Source organism: Chaetodon auriga, chromosome 3 (assembly GCF_051107435.1).
Source record: "Chaetodon auriga isolate fChaAug3 chromosome 3, fChaAug3.hap1, whole genome shotgun sequence".
Classification (NCBI taxonomy): Eukaryota; Metazoa; Chordata; class Actinopteri; order Chaetodontiformes; family Chaetodontidae; genus Chaetodon; species Chaetodon auriga.
Genome location: NC_135076.1, coordinates 689,414 through 712,683, shown reverse-complemented (window position 1 = coordinate 712,683; position 23,270 = coordinate 689,414). Strand labels below are relative to the sequence as shown.

General features: G+C 42.1%; 1 protein-coding gene across 1 annotated transcript; it reads right to left on the bottom strand.

The window, feature by feature from the left end:
* Positions 1-1,559: 1,559 nt before the first annotated feature.
* On the bottom strand, positions 1,560-18,105 carry LOC143318717 (uncharacterized). The gene is made up of 22 exons (XM_076727182.1): positions 17,581-18,105; positions 17,320-17,433; positions 17,157-17,226; positions 16,831-16,934; positions 16,467-16,739; positions 16,199-16,292; positions 15,962-16,029; positions 15,609-15,827; positions 15,435-15,500; positions 15,193-15,321; positions 14,928-15,005; positions 14,720-14,800; positions 14,358-14,435; positions 14,184-14,261; positions 14,019-14,102; positions 13,708-13,794; positions 2,818-2,885; positions 2,672-2,744; positions 2,177-2,571; positions 2,007-2,080; positions 1,806-1,870; positions 1,560-1,692 (listed from the first exon to the last, which is right to left on the bottom strand). Exons 1-19 carry the CDS (start codon positions 17,671-17,673, stop codon positions 2,512-2,514), a joined length of 1,917 nt encoding a protein of 638 aa, XP_076583297.1. The 5' UTR covers positions 17,674-18,105; the 3' UTR covers positions 1,560-1,692; positions 1,806-1,870; positions 2,007-2,080; positions 2,177-2,511.
* Between the last annotated feature and the right edge of the window lie 5,165 nt (positions 18,106-23,270).

Genomic DNA, 23,270 nt, shown 5'->3' with positions numbered 1-23,270 from the left:
AAAAGAGACAGAGACAGACATGGCCGGGCTTAGAGGCCTCTAATTCAAATTCTGTAAGTCTCACACATTTTTCCAGCACATTGTGAGAGAGAGGACAAGTTTGTCTGCAACTGTGGAAAAAATCATGCCTGTAGTGTGTAAACTGTGGCCGGGAGGAGCCTGGAAAGACAGAAAATCTGGAGGTTTTTTTAGGCTCTCTGCCACTGAGGCTCAGTGGTTGTCATGGCAATTTGGCTTGGTTGCCCATGACGATAGGGGCAGACAGAGAGGGGCGACAGAAAAGCGGAGAAAACGAGCCATTTTCTGCCTCTGCACTCCTCTCACATTTGGGCTTCTCCTGAGAGAACGGAAGCTCCTATCAGAAAAACAAAGACACCGTGAGCGCCTTGAGGACTTCCTGAACGTTTTGGTGTAATTTTGTGTTTCTACAGAATATTTTGTGGACACAGTCGCGAGTTGAAAACAGGGCTCCTTTCTGCTCTCTCCGAAAATCTTTGTATTGGAGTGCATGGAGAGCAGAGACAGAAGTGGCCGCGCTTAGAGGCTGCTAATTCAAATTCTGTTTGTCTCACAGATTTTTCGAGCACATTGTGAGAGAGAGGACAAGTTTGTCTACAACTGTGGAAAAAATCATGCCTGTAGAGTGTAAACTGTGGCCGGGAGGAGCGTGGAAAGAGCAAAAACCTAGTCGTTTTTAATCGGCTCTCTCCCACTCTAGCGATGATGTCACCCACTCTAGCCTCTAACTGTCCGCGCAATACACACCCATTGAAATCTGAGAATTTCTCCAAAAACGCTCATGGTCATTGATGAGGGATTATTCAAAAACTACATGAGTTATCAAAACGTGGCTTAATACAGCAATAGACAAGACTTGTGTCTACAATTTAAAGTTTAAATGGAGTCTCTAGGTGAAAGTATGCCGGAGCAGTAGCCAGTAGAAAAAGTGCGACAATTTTTACGGCCTCCCATTCATTTCTTATGGAAAATTTATCGCAGTTTTTCGCGACTTACGTCGCGAAAAACTGCGATAAATTTAAGAAAAATAATAGCATAGCGATCCCGATCGAGACGCACGTTTTGATATAACATTTGCGTGGGTGCTCCCAAAACTGTAGGAGGAGTAGCGAATCGAAAAACGTCCGGAAGAGGAAGAATAATAATAATAATAATAATAATAATAAGAAAAAACCCGCAGGATAACAATAGTGCTCGGGGCTTCGCCCCGAGCACTACTGTCTACAGCTTTGCTGTAGGCAGTAGTGCTCGTGGCTTGCCCCGTGGCCCTAATAAGAAGAAAAAACACGCAGGATAACAATAGTGCTCGGGGCTTCGCCCCGAGCACTACTGTCTACAGCTTTGCTGTAGGCAGTAGTGCTCGTGGCTGCCCCGTGGCCCTAACTAGAAAATTTCCTCTGGGGAAATTTTGAAAGGGCCACGGGGGCTACTGCCGGAATGTATACATTATGATGACATTCTTCAGACATTTCAAACAATTAATACTAGTAACATTATGACATTATATACAAGGAGCACACCTACAACAAACGTTCCTTTTTCAAGTATTTATTTAAACAGCAACCTATGCCCTTTCAACCTCAAATGTGTGGGAGACAGTCACAAAAAACTTATGAAAAGGGGTGCAGGCAGAGTACAGTTAAGCGAGAGGGCAGTGACGATCTTCCATGTTGTCTGCAAATACACACACACAAAAAAAACATCTGTCAGACACCAACATGAATCAAGTCAAGTTAAAGTCATCAAGATACAGTACAGTTATGTACTCATGGGTAAATGTGTCTTACTTTTCTTCTGCTGGCTTGATGTCTTGATATTTGGTCCTCGTTTCCAAGATCTGTTGTCATCCTTCCTAAAATATTTAACACATTGTTCAGTAACAGTTATCGAAGTGTTTAAGCATTTATTCACCTAGATACACAGACACAACCTACATGTACCTACATTGTCATGAAATCAATGACAATGCACGGGTAAATGTCTCTTACTTGTCGTCTGTTGGGTCGCTGTCTTTAGCTTTGGTCCTCTGGAGGTCTTCTTCCTGGATCTGTTGTCATCCTCTCTAGATTAATAAAGCACAAGTTGCGGTTAAATCAAATCTTGCTTGAGCATTTGATCACACTACAGTCAGTAAAACACACTGTAAAGTGTTGCTCACTCATCATCTGTTGGGATGTTTTATCCTCTGTGGAGTCCTCTGGAAATTTGCTGTGGTCCTCTTGCAATCTTCTGCCTGGATCTTTTGTTACTCTTACAGGAACATAAAAGGCAAAGGCATTAATAAGTTACAGGTTTCAAAACATCTTGTAAATATTTGATCACAAACTGTACAAAAAAAATTGCAGTCAATTGAAACAAAATAATGAAATATCCCTCCCTTGTTGTTGTTGAGTTGTTGTTAGTGGTGAGAGATCCTCTGCAGTCCTCTGGAGGTCTTCTTCCTGGATCAGCTGTCATCTTTGGCATCTGCAGCTTCATTGTTATGGCTTCCCCTCAGACATGCAGGCAGATGTGGCAGGAGGAGGTGTGGCAATAGTACAGGGCATTAAATACCTGAGTATTCATAAAGACAAAAACAAAATTACTATAACAGACAATATTACATTGGACATTGTTACAGTGGTTTTGTCACACAGTGGTAAAGACTACTCACTTGTCTGCTGGGTAGCACTGTCCTCAGCTGCGGTCCTCTGGAGGTCTTCCTTCTCGGTCTGTGGTCATCGTTCCTTGATAGACAAACATCATTAAGTTACTTTGCATTTTAATCGTTTTAAGAGAGACATAAAGAGAGAGACTTACTTTCTGATGGAGGAGGTTGGCACCAGCAGCTTGGTCTGCATCTTCACAGTGGGAACTGATGTCATCCACTTGGGGGAAAAAAAAAATGCAATTGGTCTAGTGCAAGTTGGTCAACATTAACTTCATGTTTCACATCAAACTTAATCTTGTGTTTCCCTTTACCTGGTCCTCGGCCCTCCTCCACTGCTGTCCCTATTCAGTCTGCATCTTCTAGCTTTGAGGAAACCTGCTGCAGCTGCAGCTTCCTGTCTTGAGCTCCCTGTCTTACATTTGAATACACTGGCACTGTCCTTCTCATCATCTCAATGTCTCAGATATTGCTGACCCCATATAAAAAAATAAATAAATAAATACATACTTAAATAGATGAATAAATAGTTACATAAATAGTTGAATAAATAGATATAAACAGATACATTCATACATAAATAGATATATAAATACATTAATATATACACTTGACTTGAACTTGATTCGAATGAGCATAATCATATGACCTGACGATGTCCAGCCAACACATAACACCATGATCAGTGTGTAGAGTAACTTAAATTTGATACACTTAACAATTAAAATGAAGACAGCATGCACCCATGGACCCTGCTCGATGGGAACATGCTTAGACACAACATGTATGTCAAAACAATTACACAAGCCATGAAACAAAATGCACCCAGATATATACAAGTGATTAGATTAAAAAAAACATCCCCAGAACAATGACACTTTCGGTAATTCATATAGATTGATGATTGTGACAAGTTAAATAAATAAATAAATAAACAAGTTGAACACATATGCACCCAGAGATAGATTGTACAAATTGATGAAATGAACATGCACCCAGAGATAGATTTTACAGACAGACTAAATGAAATGCACCCAGAATGATGACAGCATTGTTATGCACCCAGAGACAGTAGATATAATGAAATAAAAGCCAGAACTTGACTGGAAATAATAACATTAAATAAATTTAAAAATGCACCCAATGAGCAATCACAGCATGATATGCGATTGATAAGTAAATAAATAATATTAAATAAATAAAGTTAAAATGCACCAAATGTGCAATCACAGCATAACTCCTGATAGATAAATAACATGAAATAAATAAAGTTAAAATGCACCAAATGTGCAATCACAGCATAACTCCTGATAGATAAATAACATGAAATAAATAAAGTTAAAATGCACCAAATGTGCAATCACAGCATAACTCCTGATAGATAAATAACATGAAATAAATAAAGTTAAAATGCACCAAAAGTGCAATCACAGCATAACTCCTGATAGATAAATAACATGAAATAAATAATGTGCAATCACAACATGATTTGTGATTGACACATAAGTAAATAAATAAATAAATAAGTAAATACATAGTTTAAATAGAACATGCACCCAGAGATTGATTTTTTCCGACAGACTAAATGAAATGCACCCAGAATGATGACAGCATTGTTATGCACCCAGAGACAGCCATTTTTTGTACCCAGAGCCTGTAGATATAGTGAAATAAAAGCCAGAACTTGACAAGAAACAATAACATTAAATAAAGTTAAAATGCACCCAATGTGCAATCACACATAATATGTGATTGATAAATAAATAAATAAATAAAGAACAGCAAATAAATAAAGTTAAAATGCACTAAATGTGCAATCACAGCATAACTCCTGATAGATAAATAACATGAAATAAATAAAGTTAAAATGCACCCAATGAGCAATCACAGCACGATTTGTGATAGATAAATAACATGAAATAAATAAAGCTAAAATGCACCCAATGTGCAATCACAGCATAACTCCTGATAGATAAATAACATGAAATAAATAAAGTTAAAATGCACCCAATGTGCAATCACAGCACAATTTGTGATTGACACATAAATAAATAAATAAATACATACATACATACATACATACATACATAAATAGTTTAAATAGAACATGCACCCAGAGATTGATTTTTTCTGACAGACTAAATGAAATGCACCCAGAATGATGACAGCATTGTTATGCACCCAGAGACAGCCATTTTTTTGTACCCAGAGCCAGTAGATATAGTGAAATAAAAGCCAGACCTTGACTAGAAACAATAACATTAAATAAAGTTAAAATGCACCCAATGTGCAATCACAGCATGATATGTGATTGATAAATAAATAAATAACATCAAATAAATAAAGTTTAAATGCACTAAATGTGCAATCACAGTATAACTCCTGATAGATAAATAACATGAAATAAATAAAGGTAAAATGCACCCAATGTGCAATCACAGCACGATTTGTGATAGATAAATAAATAAATACATAAATAGTTTAAATAAAACATGCACCCAGAGATTGATTTCTTCAGACAGACTAAATGTACCCAGAGCCAGTAGGTATAGTGAGATAAAAGCCAGCACTTGGCTGGAATAAATAACATTAAATAAAGTTAAAATGCACCCAATGTGCAATCACAGCACGATTTGTGATTGACACATAAATAAATAAATAAATAAATAAACAAACAGTATAAATAGAGCACATCAAACAATTATGTGAAACAAAAATGTCTTAATTTAACATTTCATTCAAGACATAATTAGCACATTTTTGGCAGAATGTGTTGGCTGGAGAGGCTATTAGCCAGTCAAAGTACAATAAACTGGACTGTGATAACTGTAATACGTTTCTAGAACACCTGACTGAAGACATTTATCAGGATGTGAAATATAAAAGTGATCAATCAAGGTGTTCTTCTCAGTTGTGGAGTCCGTGATCAACTGAGTGTAACCTCTGGACTGGAACAAATCTCTTATGCTTTTCTTTCCTTTTGACAAGAGATCCTCATTAAAGTCCCCACAAACAACGATGGGCTCGTGATTAAGTACTTCCAGTGAGTCCAAGAGGCTTTTCATGTTTGGCAAAAATTTTCCCAAACTGAAATTTGGCGGTTTGTAAACAGTCGCCAATAGCACTTTGACTGGAGCCTCGATTTTCACGACAACAAACTCTAAATCAGTGACATCTTGCATGTATCTGCGAGGCTCTGCTTGAATATCGCTTCTACAGTACACTGCAACTCCACCTCCATCTTTTTTTGCCATGTCCACACAGGTGTTGTATGACACCTGTCTGCTGCGTGTGAACATGTTGTATCCCTCCAGCTGGAAAACTGGGGACACAGATGACCCTGACAGATGTGTCTCTGTGAGGCACAACACAGCTGCAAGTCTGAGTTCATGATGTGCTTTCAGGTCCACAATGTGAGATGGAAGTCCTTGTGTGTTGTGGTGGATGATTGTCAAAGTCTTTAGAGTTTGGTCCATTGATTTAAAAAGAGTCAACAAGGGTCTGGCACTCTGGAAAGATGCATGATTAATACTTTCCAGAGCTGTCTTGATTTCGGGGTCAGCATATATCTTTTTCTCATCAAAGTCTGTAATGGTGAGACCTTGAAGGGAAGTTGTGCGGCTCAGAGCGACATAAGCCATTCCTGGTTCGAAAACACGTTTGAGGCACACGACTGCCGACGCCATGGTCATGCCTTGCACTTTGTGGGCAGTACATGCAAAGGCCAACTTCATTGGAAACTGACGTCGAATGACTCCTTTCTTGCTCGTGCTCTCCTCAGATCTCTCAATGTACACCAAGTCGTCTGAGGGACCCAGGATCTTTTTACGGAACCTCTGTCCTGCTGTAGGATTGTCCAGCCGCAGCCCAATCAGCCTCGCGGCTTCCGGGCCATGTTCACTCATCACAATGTGTTTGATTGTTCCAAATGTCCCATTAACAATCCCATCCTCCACATCGAGATTCCTGGTCAACATAACGCGTACTCCTTGAGCAGCCATTATGTTGTCAGGCAAGTCTCTTTTGCTTCCTTTGAAGTTGTCAGCTAAGTTCATCATGCAGCCTGTTCTAGGGTCTTTTCTGTAGTCTTGGGCTGCAATCTTGACAACATCTTCGTTGAGGGCGTCTACAGTACTGGCATTGTGATTGTCAACTTCTTTGTTTGTGGCGTAGATGTGTAGCCCGTCTGCTGGACAATCCTTGCCATCAGCCACTGCCTGTGTGAGCAACTGCCTGTCTTCATCGCTCAGAGGATCTCCCTTTAGCTTCACTCGAAGGCGGTTCAGGAGTTCAGCAAAAGCTCGATCGTCTTTCTGTCTCATGATCTCTGTCAGGTTGACCATTGTGAAGTAATCCTTCCAGAGATCGAACTCATTCTCCTCATATACACACAGTGGCTTGGCTCTGCCGAGGGGTGGCAGTTGGTAAAAGTCGCCTACAGCGAGGACAGACATTCCTCCAAATGGTTTCCTGTTTCCTTTAATCTGCTGAAATCGCCAGTGGACGTAGGCAAACAGCTCTTTGGAAACCATCGATATCTCGTCGATGATAAGAATCTCGGCATTGGACAGTGCCGCTCTGACTTCGTCTAGTGCATTTCCAAGGCCCTGATATGGTGGCTTCAGGGTCCTTGGGAGCTTCAGGATGGAGTGCAACGTTTTGCCTGAGATGTTGAAGGCTGCTGTGCCAGTGAACGCAGTCAGCAGCACTGCAGGCTGGGACATGTCGGCCTTGTCCCGGAATCTGGGGAGCTCACGCAGAATCCTTGTTGCCTCCTGATGAATGCACTTGATGACGTGGGATTTGCCACAGCCAGCTCCTCCAGTCATGAAATAATAAAACGGGTCTGGATTGTGGCCCCAGACGCGTTTAAAGCACCACTGACGCACACTGTAGAATATCGATGCCTGTATCTCGTTCAGACTCTGATACATCTTTCTCATGTAGTCTGGACTCAACTCTGGTGCGTCTATTATCGGCATGAAGCCCCTCCTATCGTTGTTGACTTCATAGTCGGGGATGTCTTCATTCTCTTCATGCTCTGTCTCCAAGGGTTCACGCTCGGCAAGACACTCCAAGCGGTCCAGTTCTACCTCGGGTGCAAAGGTGTTCCAAGCATTAAGAACTGGACCACACTGCTGAAACTGTTGGAGTGCTGCTTCGATGTTTTTGCCTCCTCCTTCATATCGTTTCTTGTTGGCGTCTACGATAGCTCTGACATCCATATCACCCGTTTTGGCACACTTGTAAAACTGTTCATAAGTGGGGTATTGTTCATCAGTCAGCTCATCATCAGATCTGTGTGGGAAATAAAGCTTTAGCAGCCGCCTGTAGAACTTCTCTGGTGTTTTCTTTTCTGAGAAGCGAGCAAATCTGATGATGGCTGGTTTGCCTACAGTTCTCTTCTGAATGAACCCTTTCTCATTTTGGAGACAAATGACACTTTTGCTTTCAGCTTGCTGGCCATACACTACCCTGTACTCTGATGCAAACTCAGCCAGACACATACCTTCGAACAGTCGTCCGACAGGTCGGTCTAAGTACTTTTCAGGCACTCCTGACATCCACACCTCCTCCGAACCTGGTTCCATGTTTTTGAGTCTGTTGATCGGGTGACTCATTTTCAGACCGTCCTCATCAGTCTGAAGGAACACAACGGAACGAGAGCACTTCTTCAGGGGTAAGCTGCAAGTGCGAGCTGCAGCTTCTTGAGCGCTGACCTCTCTGTGTTTTGCGTACGCCTGCATGATCTGCTTCATCTCATCGCGCTCATTGACTTTGGATTTTTTGACGTTTTTGATGACCGAGTTGAGGAATTCGGTCATCTCATGCTCTGGCTTGGAAACATAGGACATCATGTACATTATGCAGCTGAAGTCGTCGACAACGTACTGGATGTCCATGTTGGCGTTCCAGGCTCGTAGCAGGTCCGGATTGTAGTTGTTGATCCAACAATCATTTGGATCACGCTTCAGCATCACTACATAGCTGCTTGTCAGAGCGATGACGTGGTGCAGGTACTCTTGTTCTGTCATCTTGCATTGGCGGAGCATGTCTGACAAGCTGCTGAACCAGGTGTCTGGTTGCATGAGCAAGTCTCTTAGTGGCTGAAGCTTTGACTTGGCTTCCCTTTGCATCTTTGATAGCTGTCTCTTCTGCGCCTTCAATTGTGCAGCTGGATCTGGGTTTTCATCTGATTTGCTGTCTACACTGGGTGGCCTGGTGATAATTGTTTCTTCCATGGGCAGTTTAGGGAAGCCAAATCTGCAGGCAACATTACCTTTTTTGCATGATTTTGAATGTTTCCTGCTGTGTACCTGAACCTCGGATACAATTTTGTGAAGCTCTGGGTCTCTCTTGGGGTCAGGCATCTTGCACGATATGTACTTATCGATGAATTTGGTGACGTGGATGTCAAGACTGTCTTCAAACCTGGGTGCATTTTTGATCCAAACCAGCATGTGAATGTGTGGGCTTCCTCTGGCTTGAAACTCCACACGGTAAAAGTAATCCTCTACTTCACCAATGGGCTTTGCTGGTGAGAGGATGAGGCTGGTCATCAGAGCGTCTACTCTCTTTTCAAACATGCGCATAACTGTGATGGGGTTGCTGCGCAAAACGTCACATTTGGCGTTCCAATCGAGCTCTGAAAAATCCCCTAGTTCCCCCTGCTGAGCTTTAATGACCTCCACAACTTCAGGCCATCTCATCTCAGCAGCGGAGAATGTCAGGAAGAATGTTGGTTTGCCAATCTGCCTGACCATTGCGTGGACATCTCTCAGTGTTTTCTCCCAATAAGCTGGAGTGCCTCTGAGGGGTTGCATGAATCGTGTTGCATCCTTGTTCATAATAAGTCTCTCCAGCTCTTCCTTGTCTTGCAGCATCAAGTTGGTAACTCTGCGGCCGTCCTTGGTTCTGGATTTTCCTTTGCGCATTTGAATAGACATACTGTTTGTGGCTAAGTGTGTCTCTGTGACAAACTGCGCAAAGAAAAGGTAGCTTTGGTCACTGGCAAACCGTGTATCTGCAGCAAATAGTCTAGCATTAAAGTACATGCTGGGGGACAGTTTGATGGTTCTGGCTTCATCTAAAGTGTTCTGTCCTGTTGGAAACTGCACAGGAAAGGCCATGGCTTCTAATTTTGGTATGGTGAAGAAACCTACTGGTTTGTTGCCTTGGGCGGGAGCAATACTGAAAATTCCATCACCATACGAAAGGATTTCCTGTGCAATATCTGGGGGTTGCATGCAGGTGTCCAGAGCCAGACCAGGTCTCAGCTCCTCCTTTTCTTTGTCTGCGTCCTTGTCGCTCTGCTCTGTCTGTGCTGCTGCACTGGACTGGTCTGGCTCATTTTGGCTGTTGAACACCTCCTCTAGATCTATGTCAGTCTCTATGTTTTCCTCTGGGGTGCTGTGCTCTGGGGTGCTGTGCTGCTCTGGCTGCGCAGCAACTGCAGTGTTGTGCTGTGAGTCCTCTTCGTCGGCTGACTCATCATCTTGTAGACTCTCATAAGTGGCACTGTCATCAATAGACACATTTTTGTACTCGGAATGTAGCTCTTTGAGTTTAGCCAGGCCAGCTAGCACATTCTTCATGTTGACAGTGTAGAAGTGCTGGTGTCCTTTGTATTTAATGCGTCTTTTTAGTTTTACTTGCAGTAGCTGTGCTTCAGTGCTGGGCCTTGGGAGACTGTTCACGACTGTTTCCATCTCTGATGGAACACACACAACAGCTCCATGTACAGCCCTCTGCTGTCCTTTTGGCAGAGCGATTATTTTAGCAAAAGGCAGGATTTTAGCAATGAGCTGCCTTTCAAGCACATTAAGCATAGCCAATTCTGGGGGGATGGGTGCTAACTCCAGATCGTTTGCTACTGCAATGGGTGGCATTCTGCCTCTGCTCAGGTGGTTGTCACAGGTGTGGCAGATCCACTCCTGAAATCTCTCTTGTGGAACAGAGCAGGGGGAGCAGTCATCACAGAAATGAACATAGTTTCCTTTCAAGCAGGCTGCTGCCATTTTAGCCCGTTTGCTATATTTGCCTCTCTTGCATAGCTTGACCTGATTGGGAAACAGTGTTCTGTTACAGACTGTGCAAACGTATGTGGGTCCGTGTCTTATGGTTTCACGGAAGGACACTATGGCTGCTTCCATCACAGGATCCATCGGGGGCTGGGGAGTTTCCTGGTGGTGGGTAAATATGTGTCTGTATTTTCTTCTAATTCTAAGTGCTCTTTGTAACTTGTGATGAATGCAAAAGGCAGCATTTGTGGACAGTTTGATTTTTCTCTTCTGGCTTGCACGTTGAATGCAACATAGTCTAAACTCTGGGTCATTATGATATTTTAAGTTCAGATTTAGCATCTTCTTTTGCCTGTAGCTCTGGTTGGATGCATAATGTGTTTTCATGTACATTTTCCGTCTGCTTCGGAAAGCAGGATCGGTCAGGTACCTGTCAGTTACATTTTTCTTGTGTCTGCTTCGGAATGCAGGATCGGTCAGGTACCTGTCAGTTACATTTTTCTTCTGTTTGCTTCGGAAAGCAGGATCGGTCAGGTACCTGTCAGTTACATTTTTCTTCTGTCTGCTTCGGAAAGCAGGATCGGTCAGGTACCTGTCAGTTACATTTTTCTTCTGTCTGCTTCGGAAAGCAGGATCGGTCAGGTACCTGTCAGTTACATTTTTCTTCTGTTTACTTCGGAAAGCAGGATCGGTCAGGTACCTGTCAGTTACATTTTTCTTCTGTCTGCTTTGGAAAGCAGGATCGGTCAGGTACCTGTCAGTTATATTTTTCTTCTGTCTGTTTTGGAAAGCTGGATCTGAAATGTACCTGTCAGTTATATTTTTCTTCTGTCTGTTTCGGAAAGCTGGATCTGAAATGTACCTGTCAGTTATGTTTTTCTTCTTTTTGTTCCGTAAAGTTGGATCTGTCCTGTATTTTCCTTTGATTGTTTCCTTCTTTTTAGTTTGTAACTTAGGATCTGAATAATAGTGTTTAAAGGACAAAAGTCGTCGTTGATGATGACTTTCTTGGGAATATGTAGTTTTTGCAGCCTGAATTTTTTTCATTCTAAATTCTGGACAGCTGGCATACTTGTTTTTTTCATATTCAGTGCTTCTTTTCCTCTTCTGTTCATAAGACAATGGTGCATGTTGGTCTTTGCTGGCACTTGCATTCCGCCTGGTTTTTTGTCGTCGCTCTTTACTCAGCTTGGAGATACTTGCTGTTTTGGGGACAACTTGTGGGACTGCTGAGGAAATGCTGATGTGAGCTGTCAGAACCTCTGCTTGGGGTGTGCAGGCGAGAGTTTCAGACTGGGTGTCTTTGGTTGGGTCAGCTGAGTGTTGACAATGTTCACTGGAACCGACAGCATCAAATGAAATGGGCACAAACTCGTAGCTGGCATGAGCTCCACGATTTTTAAAAAGTTTGTGAAGGTGGTCAGCCAGGTCACTGAGCTCAGAGAAGGTCATCATGATTGCAGTTCCATAGTGGTTTGGTAAGCCTGCTGCATTTCTTGTGTGTGAATCAAAGACTCCATACCTCCCTGATTTGTCACGGAAAACTGCAATGCACTCGGGAGTTATCATGATCAAAGCCTGGCTGACTTCTGCTGACAGACACTCTAGCTGTGTGGCAAGGGACTGCCCCCACTGCTCACTTCCTGGGCTGGGTGCTTGGGCTTTAAGGGGGCCGAGTCTGGCTAATGACATGTGGACATTGTACATATTTGTGTCTGTCAGCACTTGTTTAGGCATTTCCTCTAATGTCAGATGGTTACTTTGGAATTTTTTGTCCAGAATTAGCTGCTGTTTAATTCCAACATAGAGTGCGTCACCTTGTGCCATTACTTTGTCGAGGGCAGTCCCGTCGAACTGACTGCCCTCATTCTGGTAAGCAAGGAAAGTAAGGGACATGCAGGTGCACTGGTGATTTCTGGAGAATATTTTGTATCGCCTGTCATTCTGACTATGACTGGCCCTCACAGTTTTAACACGTTGATGTTCTGTCCTGTCTGTAACCTGAAATTATGATATAAAATGATTGTTACCATTTGCATTACTCTGTTTTACATAGATTAGCATTATTATTATTTATTTATTATTATTATTAGTATTATTATTGTAGTGCTGGTTGTATATTTAATGTAATTTAAACTGACTAAAAAGTAAAGTAAGGCTTTCTGTAATGTTTAACCAGACCTTAAAGGGACAGTTCAGCTATTTTTGAAGTGGGGTCGTATGGTGTACAAATGGCCATTATGGATAATGACTGCAGTAGAAAGGCCTACACCCCCCCCCCCCCCCCCCCCCTTTTTTTCCGATCAGCTGATGCATTTGAAATGTTTATATTGTACTCTTAAACTGGTGTATTGTTTTGAGATTTCTCGTAGGCAGCAAAAACGCGCTGATTAATTGTCCCTCATTCACAACAGTGTACTGCCTGTGTCTTCATGCAGCATGATATACTGGTGTTTCTGAGTAAGAAAGGGGGGTGGGGGATCCTTCTACTGCAGCATACTTGATGGCCATTTGTACCTCATACAACCCCACTCCGAAAAAGCTAAACTATCACTTTAAAATGTAAATATATTTAACCAGTTTGCTTAAACATGCATCTGTGTCATTTGAAGATAATTCAACAAAGGAATCTTCCACACAATGATCATTATTATTAGTAGTAGTAGTAGGACACTACATGCTTGACTATAACCTTTCAGTGTGAAATTATTACATATGTTTTATATCATACATCATTAAAAAGTGTTCCCAACACTGGTTTATATCAGTTAATACCATCATGGCTCCTTTCTATCACACAATTTTTTTTGCTTTATTATTGTGTAAAGTTTACATTTGAACTACATTTTTGCATTCTCTTTTCAACTGCCCATTGATAAAACATGTCATTCATTGTTTATTGTGCTTTTGAGTTGAAGTAAACCACACACACACACACACAAAATCACTTTATTTAACCCCGGATGTACCCAGATGTAAAATGTCCTGCACGTGTGTCAGCTGGGGAGTAGAGAAACTTACTTCATTGGCTGGGGATCGAGAGGTGGAGGGTGCATCAGAGATGAACCAGGGCCAAGCAGCTGATGAGGGAGTCGGTGTTTGGGGTGCCTATAACAAAAAATAATACCAATGAATCTTTACACATAAGGCAACATAATGGACTATACTGATACAAAAAAGTTTACCAAATCAATTTGAATTACCCAATGGTATTTGTGAAATGCAAAGAAAGATAATGGTATCAGAGATTTAACATGGACCACAGTTTCATTTAGAAGTAGCTCATTGTACTGTAAACATTTTTTGTGTGGACTGAAGAGGGAAGATAATACCTTAGCAGGGGAGGCAGGATCGCAGCCTGCATCTGTAATGGTCCAGGATGGTCCAGCTGGTGAAGGGATCTTAATCCTGGCCATCTGAGAAGACAGAGCAAAACATTTAGTAAAATGAAGACTTTGATGAGACTATACACTTTATTCAGGAGGAATAATATTTACCTTTGCTGCTGGTGAACAGCAGGGGGTTGCTGCATCACCCAAACTCCAGGACAACCTGGCTGGGGGTGATCCAACCAGCTGTGGACGCATGATAATAAACATATTAAACTTCACATGTCTGTGTGAACACACTGCTATGTGTGATTGTGTCTGTTGTAGCAGAGAGTAACACACGTTGTTCACTGAAGTTTGGGTGCGGGGGGGGTGTCCATCCTTGGTCCTGGACCGTCTCACTGCCACGGGGGATGCCGTCTGACACACCAATCAAAACATAAGATCACTTACACTAAACATAAATATAATTACACGAGATACTCACTGGGCATGTAAATGAGTTCATTTAAAAGCTAAATATTAGTGGTAGTATTATTACAGCTACATTTGGAAAACATAAGCATGTCTTGATCTCGTCTCAATCGACAGATACAATTTCAATCATGCAAGTAACCTCTTGTGCTGAAGAAGAGCTGTGCAGACAACTTAATTGAAAAAAAAACAAAACAAACAATCATAGAAAAAAAACAACACAAACATACCATCTGAGCCAAAGCAGCTGGGCTGGCAGGGGCCTCCTCCTCCGAACCCCAGGACAACCTGGATGGGGGTGATCCAACCAGCTGTTGACACATGAGAACAAATATATAAAAACTCAGACAGAGCAGACAGTTTAGTAATGTCTCTGTGAAGACACTGTAATCTGTAAACATTCAGAGTGTGTGTCAGTTGTGGTAAAATGTAGCATACGTCATGCACTGGAGACTGGTGCCTGCGGGGGGGGCGGTCCGTGGTCCTACGGCGTCTGGCTGCTGCTGAGGAGGCCACCTGCACCAACAAATAAAACACAACACCAATTAAGCCTAAATCATGTTACAATTATGTACATCTGTTCAAAACGTATTACTAATATTAATAGTATTGTGATTATTACTATAAATTGTACGCAGTGCTGACTGTTCAGAAATCAGGCGAAACTTTATAATACAGCCAAGAATAGATATTCGACAATTACCCTCTTGAACTTTGGAGGAGGCTTGCAGTCCATGAGGCAAGACAGGTGAGATGGAGAGACATCCTCCATAGCACGCAGGACTGTGCTACTGAACCAGACTGGGTTCAGTGGAAGGAAGCACTCCTTCTCCTGTGAAAGAAAAACACAAAGAACAATGAAGATTTAAATAGTAAGTTGAAAAGTTTAAATAGTAACCAATAAACACGTCCTAAGAAAAAATAGCATATAGCAATATAACACACCAGCTGCTGAGCCATCCTGGTCTGGGCTGAACCCTGGGACTGTGAGGGTTCACCAGGCTGGCTCTTCTGGAATGAAAAAAGCAGAGTCATATTGGATTAAACAAATAGATGCTTTTTAATGACTTCTGAATCACTTCAGAAAAATGTACAAACACATTACACTGTAATAATTACCTTGCCGCCCTGACCAGCAAGCCTCCACTCAAAGGGGTCAGGGGACGGTGGAGCAGGGACCTCTCCCCTCACTACCACCTTAGGAGAGACTTTCCTAAGTGGCTGTGAAGGCCTGGGAGAGACCCGGGGTGTTGGAGATGGTGTCTCCAGTTGCTGCTTGGCAGCGGACCACAGCAACTGCACGAAGATCCCCATCCCCTCATGATCGCTCAGATGGACCTGCAAAATGACATTTCATGTCCATTTGCACACAAACTTTGACTCAAAAAAATTAGCTCCACTGAGCATTTCATATCAACACACAAGACATGCAAATTTGATTTTTTTTTTTCAGACACAGATATTCTACTTACACCATCTCTGCTCCACAGCTCCTGGCGCGTAAGGGGGAAGTGCTCCACTGTAGAGAAGTACTTCACACCTAAAAGTATTTTAAAAAATTAAATGAATAACAGTCATTATAGTGTCCATATATGTATTATGACTTTTAATTCATAATATATCTTAACATATATTTTAAGTACATTTCTTTTCATTTTTTATCCTCTTCTACTATTTTTTCTCACCAAAGATGATATTTTTTTACATACCCATACGAGCTGCCACCCGGTGGTATTCCTGTCGAAGAAGGTCCTGGTAAGACTCCTCGACAGTCAGGCGGGGAGGGAAGTCGACCACGAAAACCTGTGGAAAACAAAACATGATTGTTACCAAATGACATTTTCATTCAAAATCATACGCATGTTACAATAAATACGCATTATCTTAAAAAATCTCATACATTTAATCTAATTACAGTAGTCACTATACTTAAACTAATAAGAATCCAGAACAAGCAAGAGATAAAACAAAGCGTACCTTCGACCAGCGGCTCCTCACAGCAGTGAGGAGCTTAGCGTAATCGACGGCAGCCTCGTCGATGGTCCTGCTGGTGGTCAGGTTGTTGCTGGGAGCCACCACACAAACAGCCTCAGGGATCCGAGGAAGCACAGCGTGTAGCACCTCGGTCCGCAGCTGAGAGGCAGAGGCCCCCGGGGTCGACATGACACCAAAGGAAAAGCTTCCCTCTGGCATCGCGACCAAACCATCTACAACGGCTCGTAGATGGGAGTCTCCGACAATCAGAACAAACTGCAACAACGAAGATCATTTTTTTAGCATGAAAATCTTTAATTCCTCTCAAAATCAACTATTTCCTTTCTAAACTGGACAATAATCATACCTTCTTGTCAGGAGTCTCAGGTGGGATGGCCAATTTGTGGCTGTGCCCAGTGAAGGGGGAAACTGGCCATCTCTGCACCCGGTGGCGGTAACCAGTACCGCGGCCTGTTTATAAAAAGACAAAACAGATAAAAAGTAAAAAATAATGCAGGAAATCCAACCAACAAATGTCTTGACAACAGCCATTCTTTTCTATGAGTTAAAAAAAGTACACATAAGAAAACCAGTTTAAAAACTCTCAATATACCAAAATTAAATACATAAGACTGATTAATGATTAATTATTAATTTATGGATCATTTCAGGATAAAGCAGGTGGATACTCACGTGCACGAAAATCGGCACGCACATCATCCGGGCTCCAGAACGGTCTGGTTGGTGGTGACGATCCAACCAACTGATGACAGATAAAATAAACGCTTTTAACCTCAGACAATGTCTCAGTGCAGAAACCATGTGTATGTGTGTGAGGGTTGTGGTAGGAACATACGTTGCTGACTGGAGCTCGGGAGCAGGGGGGGTGGGTCTGCCTGGTCCTGGACCCTCTACCTGATGGGTTGGGCTCTCTGGACTCTCCGGCTGGGGGGGGCATCCTCTGGACAGTCTAATGAAACATTAACACCAAATAAATGTAAGTCATGGCAGTTAAATAGTAACTCACCAGTTAAGAAGAAAGTGATAACATTTCAACAGTTATTTTCATGCTAACAGTTGTCACTATAACAGAGAAGCTTATCTACTGTGTAAGTACCTTCGGGGGGGGACTGGATGGACTCAGCTCCTCCAGGTTGAGCTTCCTCCATCGCAGCTTCGCCGCCGTTGAACGCCTTCCCTTCCTCGGCATCCTGCTGGAGTAAACTTGTAGACAAAAAGAGGAAAAAAAACTACTTCCCAAAAATTAATAAATTCAAAGTAATTTGTTCTAAGTAAAAATATATTAATCTTCTGTAATTTTCGTTAATCTATGATGTGAGAAGATCCAATCTAACCTATCTAACTAACCTAAACCTAACCTAAACCTAAACCTACCTTATCTAAACTAAAGTATCTAATCTAAAGTAATCTAAGTATCTAATCTAAAGTACTCTAATCTAAGATATCCTTATGTAATATATATAAAGTGGGCAAGAGATTTGAGGATAGAAGAGAGAAATAGATTTAGTGAGGAAGAAATGTGTGATGATGTTGTGTGTGATGAGATGAAGCTGCTCCGGGAATCCTCAAGACGATGAAGACAAGCGCTCAGAAAACCTTCGATCGTGATCAAAGAGAAACTACAATAAAAAGATAAACTTCCTTCAGTTACTTTCAGTCAGTGTTAGCAACAAGCTAACAGCATAATAGACATTACTTTTCATTGTGTGTGTGTTAGTGTGTGAGAGAGCACAGAGCAGTGCCTGCTGCCATTTATCAGTAAACTATTTTTTTCCCGAGCTAAAATATTTTTTTCCCCAGGACAGAGATTCCTATAACACTATGAACATATACTCTCAATTAAAAATAAAGCTATTAACTTACATGTGGTTAGATGGACGGTAGATAGATAGATAGCTTTTAACTTAGTTTAAAGTATTTGTATGAAAAAGGCACAGTTACAGGCATTAGCTTTTAGCTCAACTTGATATTCTTGTCTAAAAACGAACAGACTGTAAATGTTTAAAATCCATTTTTATGTAGACAGACAGATATATAACTTTTACACACAGGCACAGTTAAAGCCATTAGCTTTTAGCTCAGCTTATATTCTTGTACAAAAACGGACTGTCAAAATTTAACCTATTCTTACCCAAAATCATAAAACAGTAAAGACTCTAGCTTCAATAATATCATTTTTGCTAACGATTTATGCATGCTAGCGCTTATTAGCTACCACAACTGAAGAGACAAAAGATCCGTATTCTTACCTCTGACGTGATCAAAAGGGACGAGTAGGAGGAGTAGTTTTATTTTATATCCAGTCCAAAAATAAGTGTCCAATCAGAGTCCTCCTGATCCGTATCCTCGATTTACTGTCAAATCAGATGGCTGACATTTCCGCATACATTGTTGTCAAGCAAAAAATAATTCGCGGGCAACGTGATCACGTGAACAGTCGAGATTTATTGTCAAATCAGATGACTGATATCTTGTTGTCAGGCAAAAAATAATTCGCGGGCTACATGATCACGTAAACAGACACGCGTACGCATGCGCACACACACTGTTGCCACGGCGCACAAAAAGACACACGCGCATGCCCGTGCACACACACACATTCTAAACCGCGCACAAAGACACAAGACACACACACACACACACACACACACACACAGCCGACATACACGCATGCAGGCGCAGCAGGCAACGCACATATACACAAACTGTAGCGCGCACACAAAGACACGCACACGCTCACTCACGGCGACAGAAGTGACTCTCACGGGCGTCCGGATAGTCGCGTAATTACGGCGCTGCGCTTTGCAGAAGGGGACAACGCGCAGCGCCGTAATTATGAACCTCCCGTTTCCTTTCATTCTTCCCCGTCCGTATCAAAAAAGGCAAAACAAAAAAAAAGCAAAAAATAACATAAATGACTTTCAGACTTAGTTAAGGGGGTTGATTATCGCATATATGCACAAATATGTATATGTATAATATGTAGTTTCACACCTTGTCTGTGTCTATCTATATGTCTGTCTGTGTTGTATTTCTCTCTCCCACTCTTTCTCTCAGTCTGTGAAGTAATTTACACAGAGAAAGTGCCAACAATTCAGTGATTAAAACTGGACAGAAACTATAGAAATGTGTTTAAATTGTTGTCTTGTTGTTGAAATAATTGATGAAACACATAGAAATCAGAGATCAGACTCCTGAATCCATCAATTGCTGTCAGCTCTGTACCTGTAACCTGAGGTCAGAGGTTGCCATAGTCACTTGAGAGGTTGCCAGTGATGGCAGCCCCACAGCCATAGCAGAGGCAGGCCAAAATATCAGAGATACTATGATGTTCACCTGGAACCTGTGCAATAACAACACATTTGTGCAATACTATTTTCTTACTTCAATTCAATACTCCATTATGTGCAATAAGAATTTTTGAAAGTAGAACTGAGTGACTGTGATTTTTGTGAGTAGTTTAGATTAGTTCTGGTCTTATCGTTTTTGTTTTTCTTTCTTTTTTAACATAACTGTATTTATTGTATATTTTTCTTACAGACTTTTATATATATATATATATATATTTTTTTTTTTTTCATTATTCTTTAACTGAGCCTTATTTCATTGTACAGTGGAACATTGTTGCAATGACAAAAAGTTTTCCTGATTCCTGATTTCGTCCTGATCTTGAACAAGCCCTTCTTAGAGTGTCTGCTTTTTTTTTTTTTTTTTTTTTTTTTTTTTTTTTTTAACTCATTGAATAAGTCAGTTGAGGCTACGTCCTGCCAGTGTTCATTGCTCAGCGCTGCATCACTAAAAAAACACTCAGACTATGTATTCTACTATTGGTAGTTAACTACTTAGGTCGCTGACCTTAACTACTGAGGTCAGTGTTCTGTACTTTCTGTCTGTGTTCCGTGCTTCACAATGAACACTGGCAGCTCAGCACTGCATCCTTAATAACAAAAATCATGCAGAATATGTATTCAGCTATTGGTAGTTAAGTGTTCAGTGCTTCACATTGCTGCCCTTAAAACACACACATCTCAGCTGTTTGTGTTAGTAAACACCACAGACAACACTGCTTGAGATCCTTGTAAATGCTATTGAGGTCTACTGGGCCACATTTGAGGATTTTAACCTTGGTTACATGTGTGTTGGCATTTGTGTGTGTCTCTGTGTATGTATCTTTAATCACATGAAGCTTCATATGTGTGTTTGCGTGTGTGGGAGAGGAGTGCTCAGAGAAGTACTGAGGCTTAGAGGTTGTCACGGCAACTTGAGCTGGTTGCCATTGATGATAGGTGCCCACCAGGCAGGCAGACAGGGGCAGACGGAAAAGCAGAGAAAAAGAGCCATTTTCTGCCTCTGCACTGCTCTCACATTTGGGCTTATCCTGAGAGAACAGTAGCTCCTATCAGAAAAAAACACAGACCATCATTGCTGTAAGGACTTCCTGAACGATTCGGTGTAATTTTTGTGTTTCTACAGCAAATATTGTTGACACAGTCACAAGTTGAAGACAGGGCTCCTTTCTGCTTCTCTCCGAAAATCTTTGTATTGGAGTCAATGGGGAACAGAGACAGATGTGGCCGCGCTTAGAGGCTGCTAATTGAAATTCTGTAAGACTCACAGATTTTTCCAGCGATGTAAGTTGAGCCTCAGAGGTTGCCACGGCAACTTGAGAGGCCCTCCCAATCAGGCTCTGTGAGACACAGCTGCGCACGCACACACACACACACGCCCACTCTCAGCAGTCAGGCACACATGCACTCTGAGAGAGAAAAAAAGAGCCATTTTCTGCCTCTGCGCTGGTCTCACATTCGGGCTTCTGCTGACCAAACGCTAGCTCCTATCAGAAAAAAAACACACACCGTGAGCGCCTTGAGGACTTCCTGAACCATTTGGTGTAATTTTGTGTTTCTACAGCAAATATTGTGGACACAGTCGCGAGTTGAAAACAGGGCTCCTTTCTGCTTCTCTCAGAAAATCTTTGTATTGGAGTCAAGTAGAGCAGAGACAGATGTGGCCGCGTTTAGAGGCTGCTAATTCAAATTCTGTAAGTCTCACACATTTTTCCAGCACATTGTGAGAGAGGGGACAAGTTTGTCTGCAACTGTGGAAAAAATCATGCCTGTAGTGTGTAAACTGTGGCCGGGAGGAGCGTGGAAAGACAGAAAATCTGGAGTTAAAAAAAGGCTCTCTGCCACTGAGGCTCAGTGGTTGTCACGGCAATTTGACTTGGTTGCCCATGACGATAGGGGCAGACAGAGAGGGGCGACAGAAAAGCGGAGAAAACGAGCGATTTTCTGCCTCTGCACTCCTCTCACATTTGGGCTTCTCCTGAGAGAACGGAAGCTCCTATCAGAAAAACAAAGACACCGTGAGCGCCTTGAGGACTTCCTGAACGTTTTGGTGTAATTTTGTGTTTCTACAGAATATTTTGTGGACACAGTCGCGAGTTGAAAACGGGGCTCCTTTCTGCTTCTCTCCGAAAATCTTTGTATTGGAGTGCATGGAGAGCAGAGACAGACGTGGCCACGCTTAGAGGCTGCTAATTCAAATTCTGTTTGTCTCACAGATTTTTCGAGCACATTGTGAGAGAGAGGACAAGTTTGTCTACAATTGTGGAAAAAATCATGCCTGTAGAGTGTAAACTGTGGCCGGGAGGAGCGTGGAAAGAGCAAAAACCTAGTCGTTTTTAATCGGCTCTCTCCCACTCTAGCGATGATGTCACCCACTCTAGCCTCTAACTGTCCACGCAATACACACCCATTGAAATCAGAGAATTTCTCCAAAAACGCTCATGGTCATTGATGAGGGATTATTCAAAAACTACATGAGTTATCAAAACGTGGCTTAATACAGCAATAGACAAGACTTGTGTCTACAATTTAAAGTTTAAATGGAGTCTCTAGGTGAAAGTATGCCGGAGCAGTAGCCAGTAGAAAAAGTGCGACAATTTTTACGGCCTCCCATTCATTTCTTATGGGAAATTTATCGCAGTTTTTCGCGACTTACGTCGCGAAAAACTGCGATAAATTTAAGAAAAATAATAGCACGCCGATCCCGATCGAGACGCACGTTTTGATATAACATTTGCGTGGGTGCTCCCAAAACTGTAGGAGGAGTAGCGAATCGAAATTTGACACGGAAGAGGAAGAATAATAATAATAATAATAACTAGACAATTTCCCTGCGGGAAATTTTGAAAGGGCCACGGGGTCTACTGCCCGACCGCGTACATATACATTACATTATATGCCCATATGTCTGTTTATTTGTGTAAGGGAGCATGAGAGAGAAGTGCTCACAGAGGTACTGAGCCTCAGAGGTTGCCACAGCAACTTCAGAGCCCCTCCCAATCATGCTCTATGAGACCCAGCTGCGCACGCACACACACGCCCCCTCTCAGCACTCAGGCACACATGCACTCAGAGAGAGAAAAAGAGACAGAGACAGACATGGCCGGGCTTAGAGGCCTCTAATTCAAATTCTGTAAGTCTCACACATTTTTCCAGCACATTGTGAGAGAGAGGACAAGTTTGTCTGCAACTGTGGAAAAAATCATGCCTGTAGTGTGTAAACTGTGGCCGGGAGGAGCCTGGAAAGACAGAAAATCTGGAGTTAAAAAAAGGCTCTCTGCCACTCTGAGTACTTAGGCTCAGAGGTTGTCACGGCAACTTGAGCTGGTTGCCCATGACGATAAGGGCAGACAGACAGGGGCGACAGAAAAGCGGAGAAAACGAGCGATTTTCTGCCTCTGCACTCCTCTCACGTTTGGGCTTCTCCTGAGAGAACGGA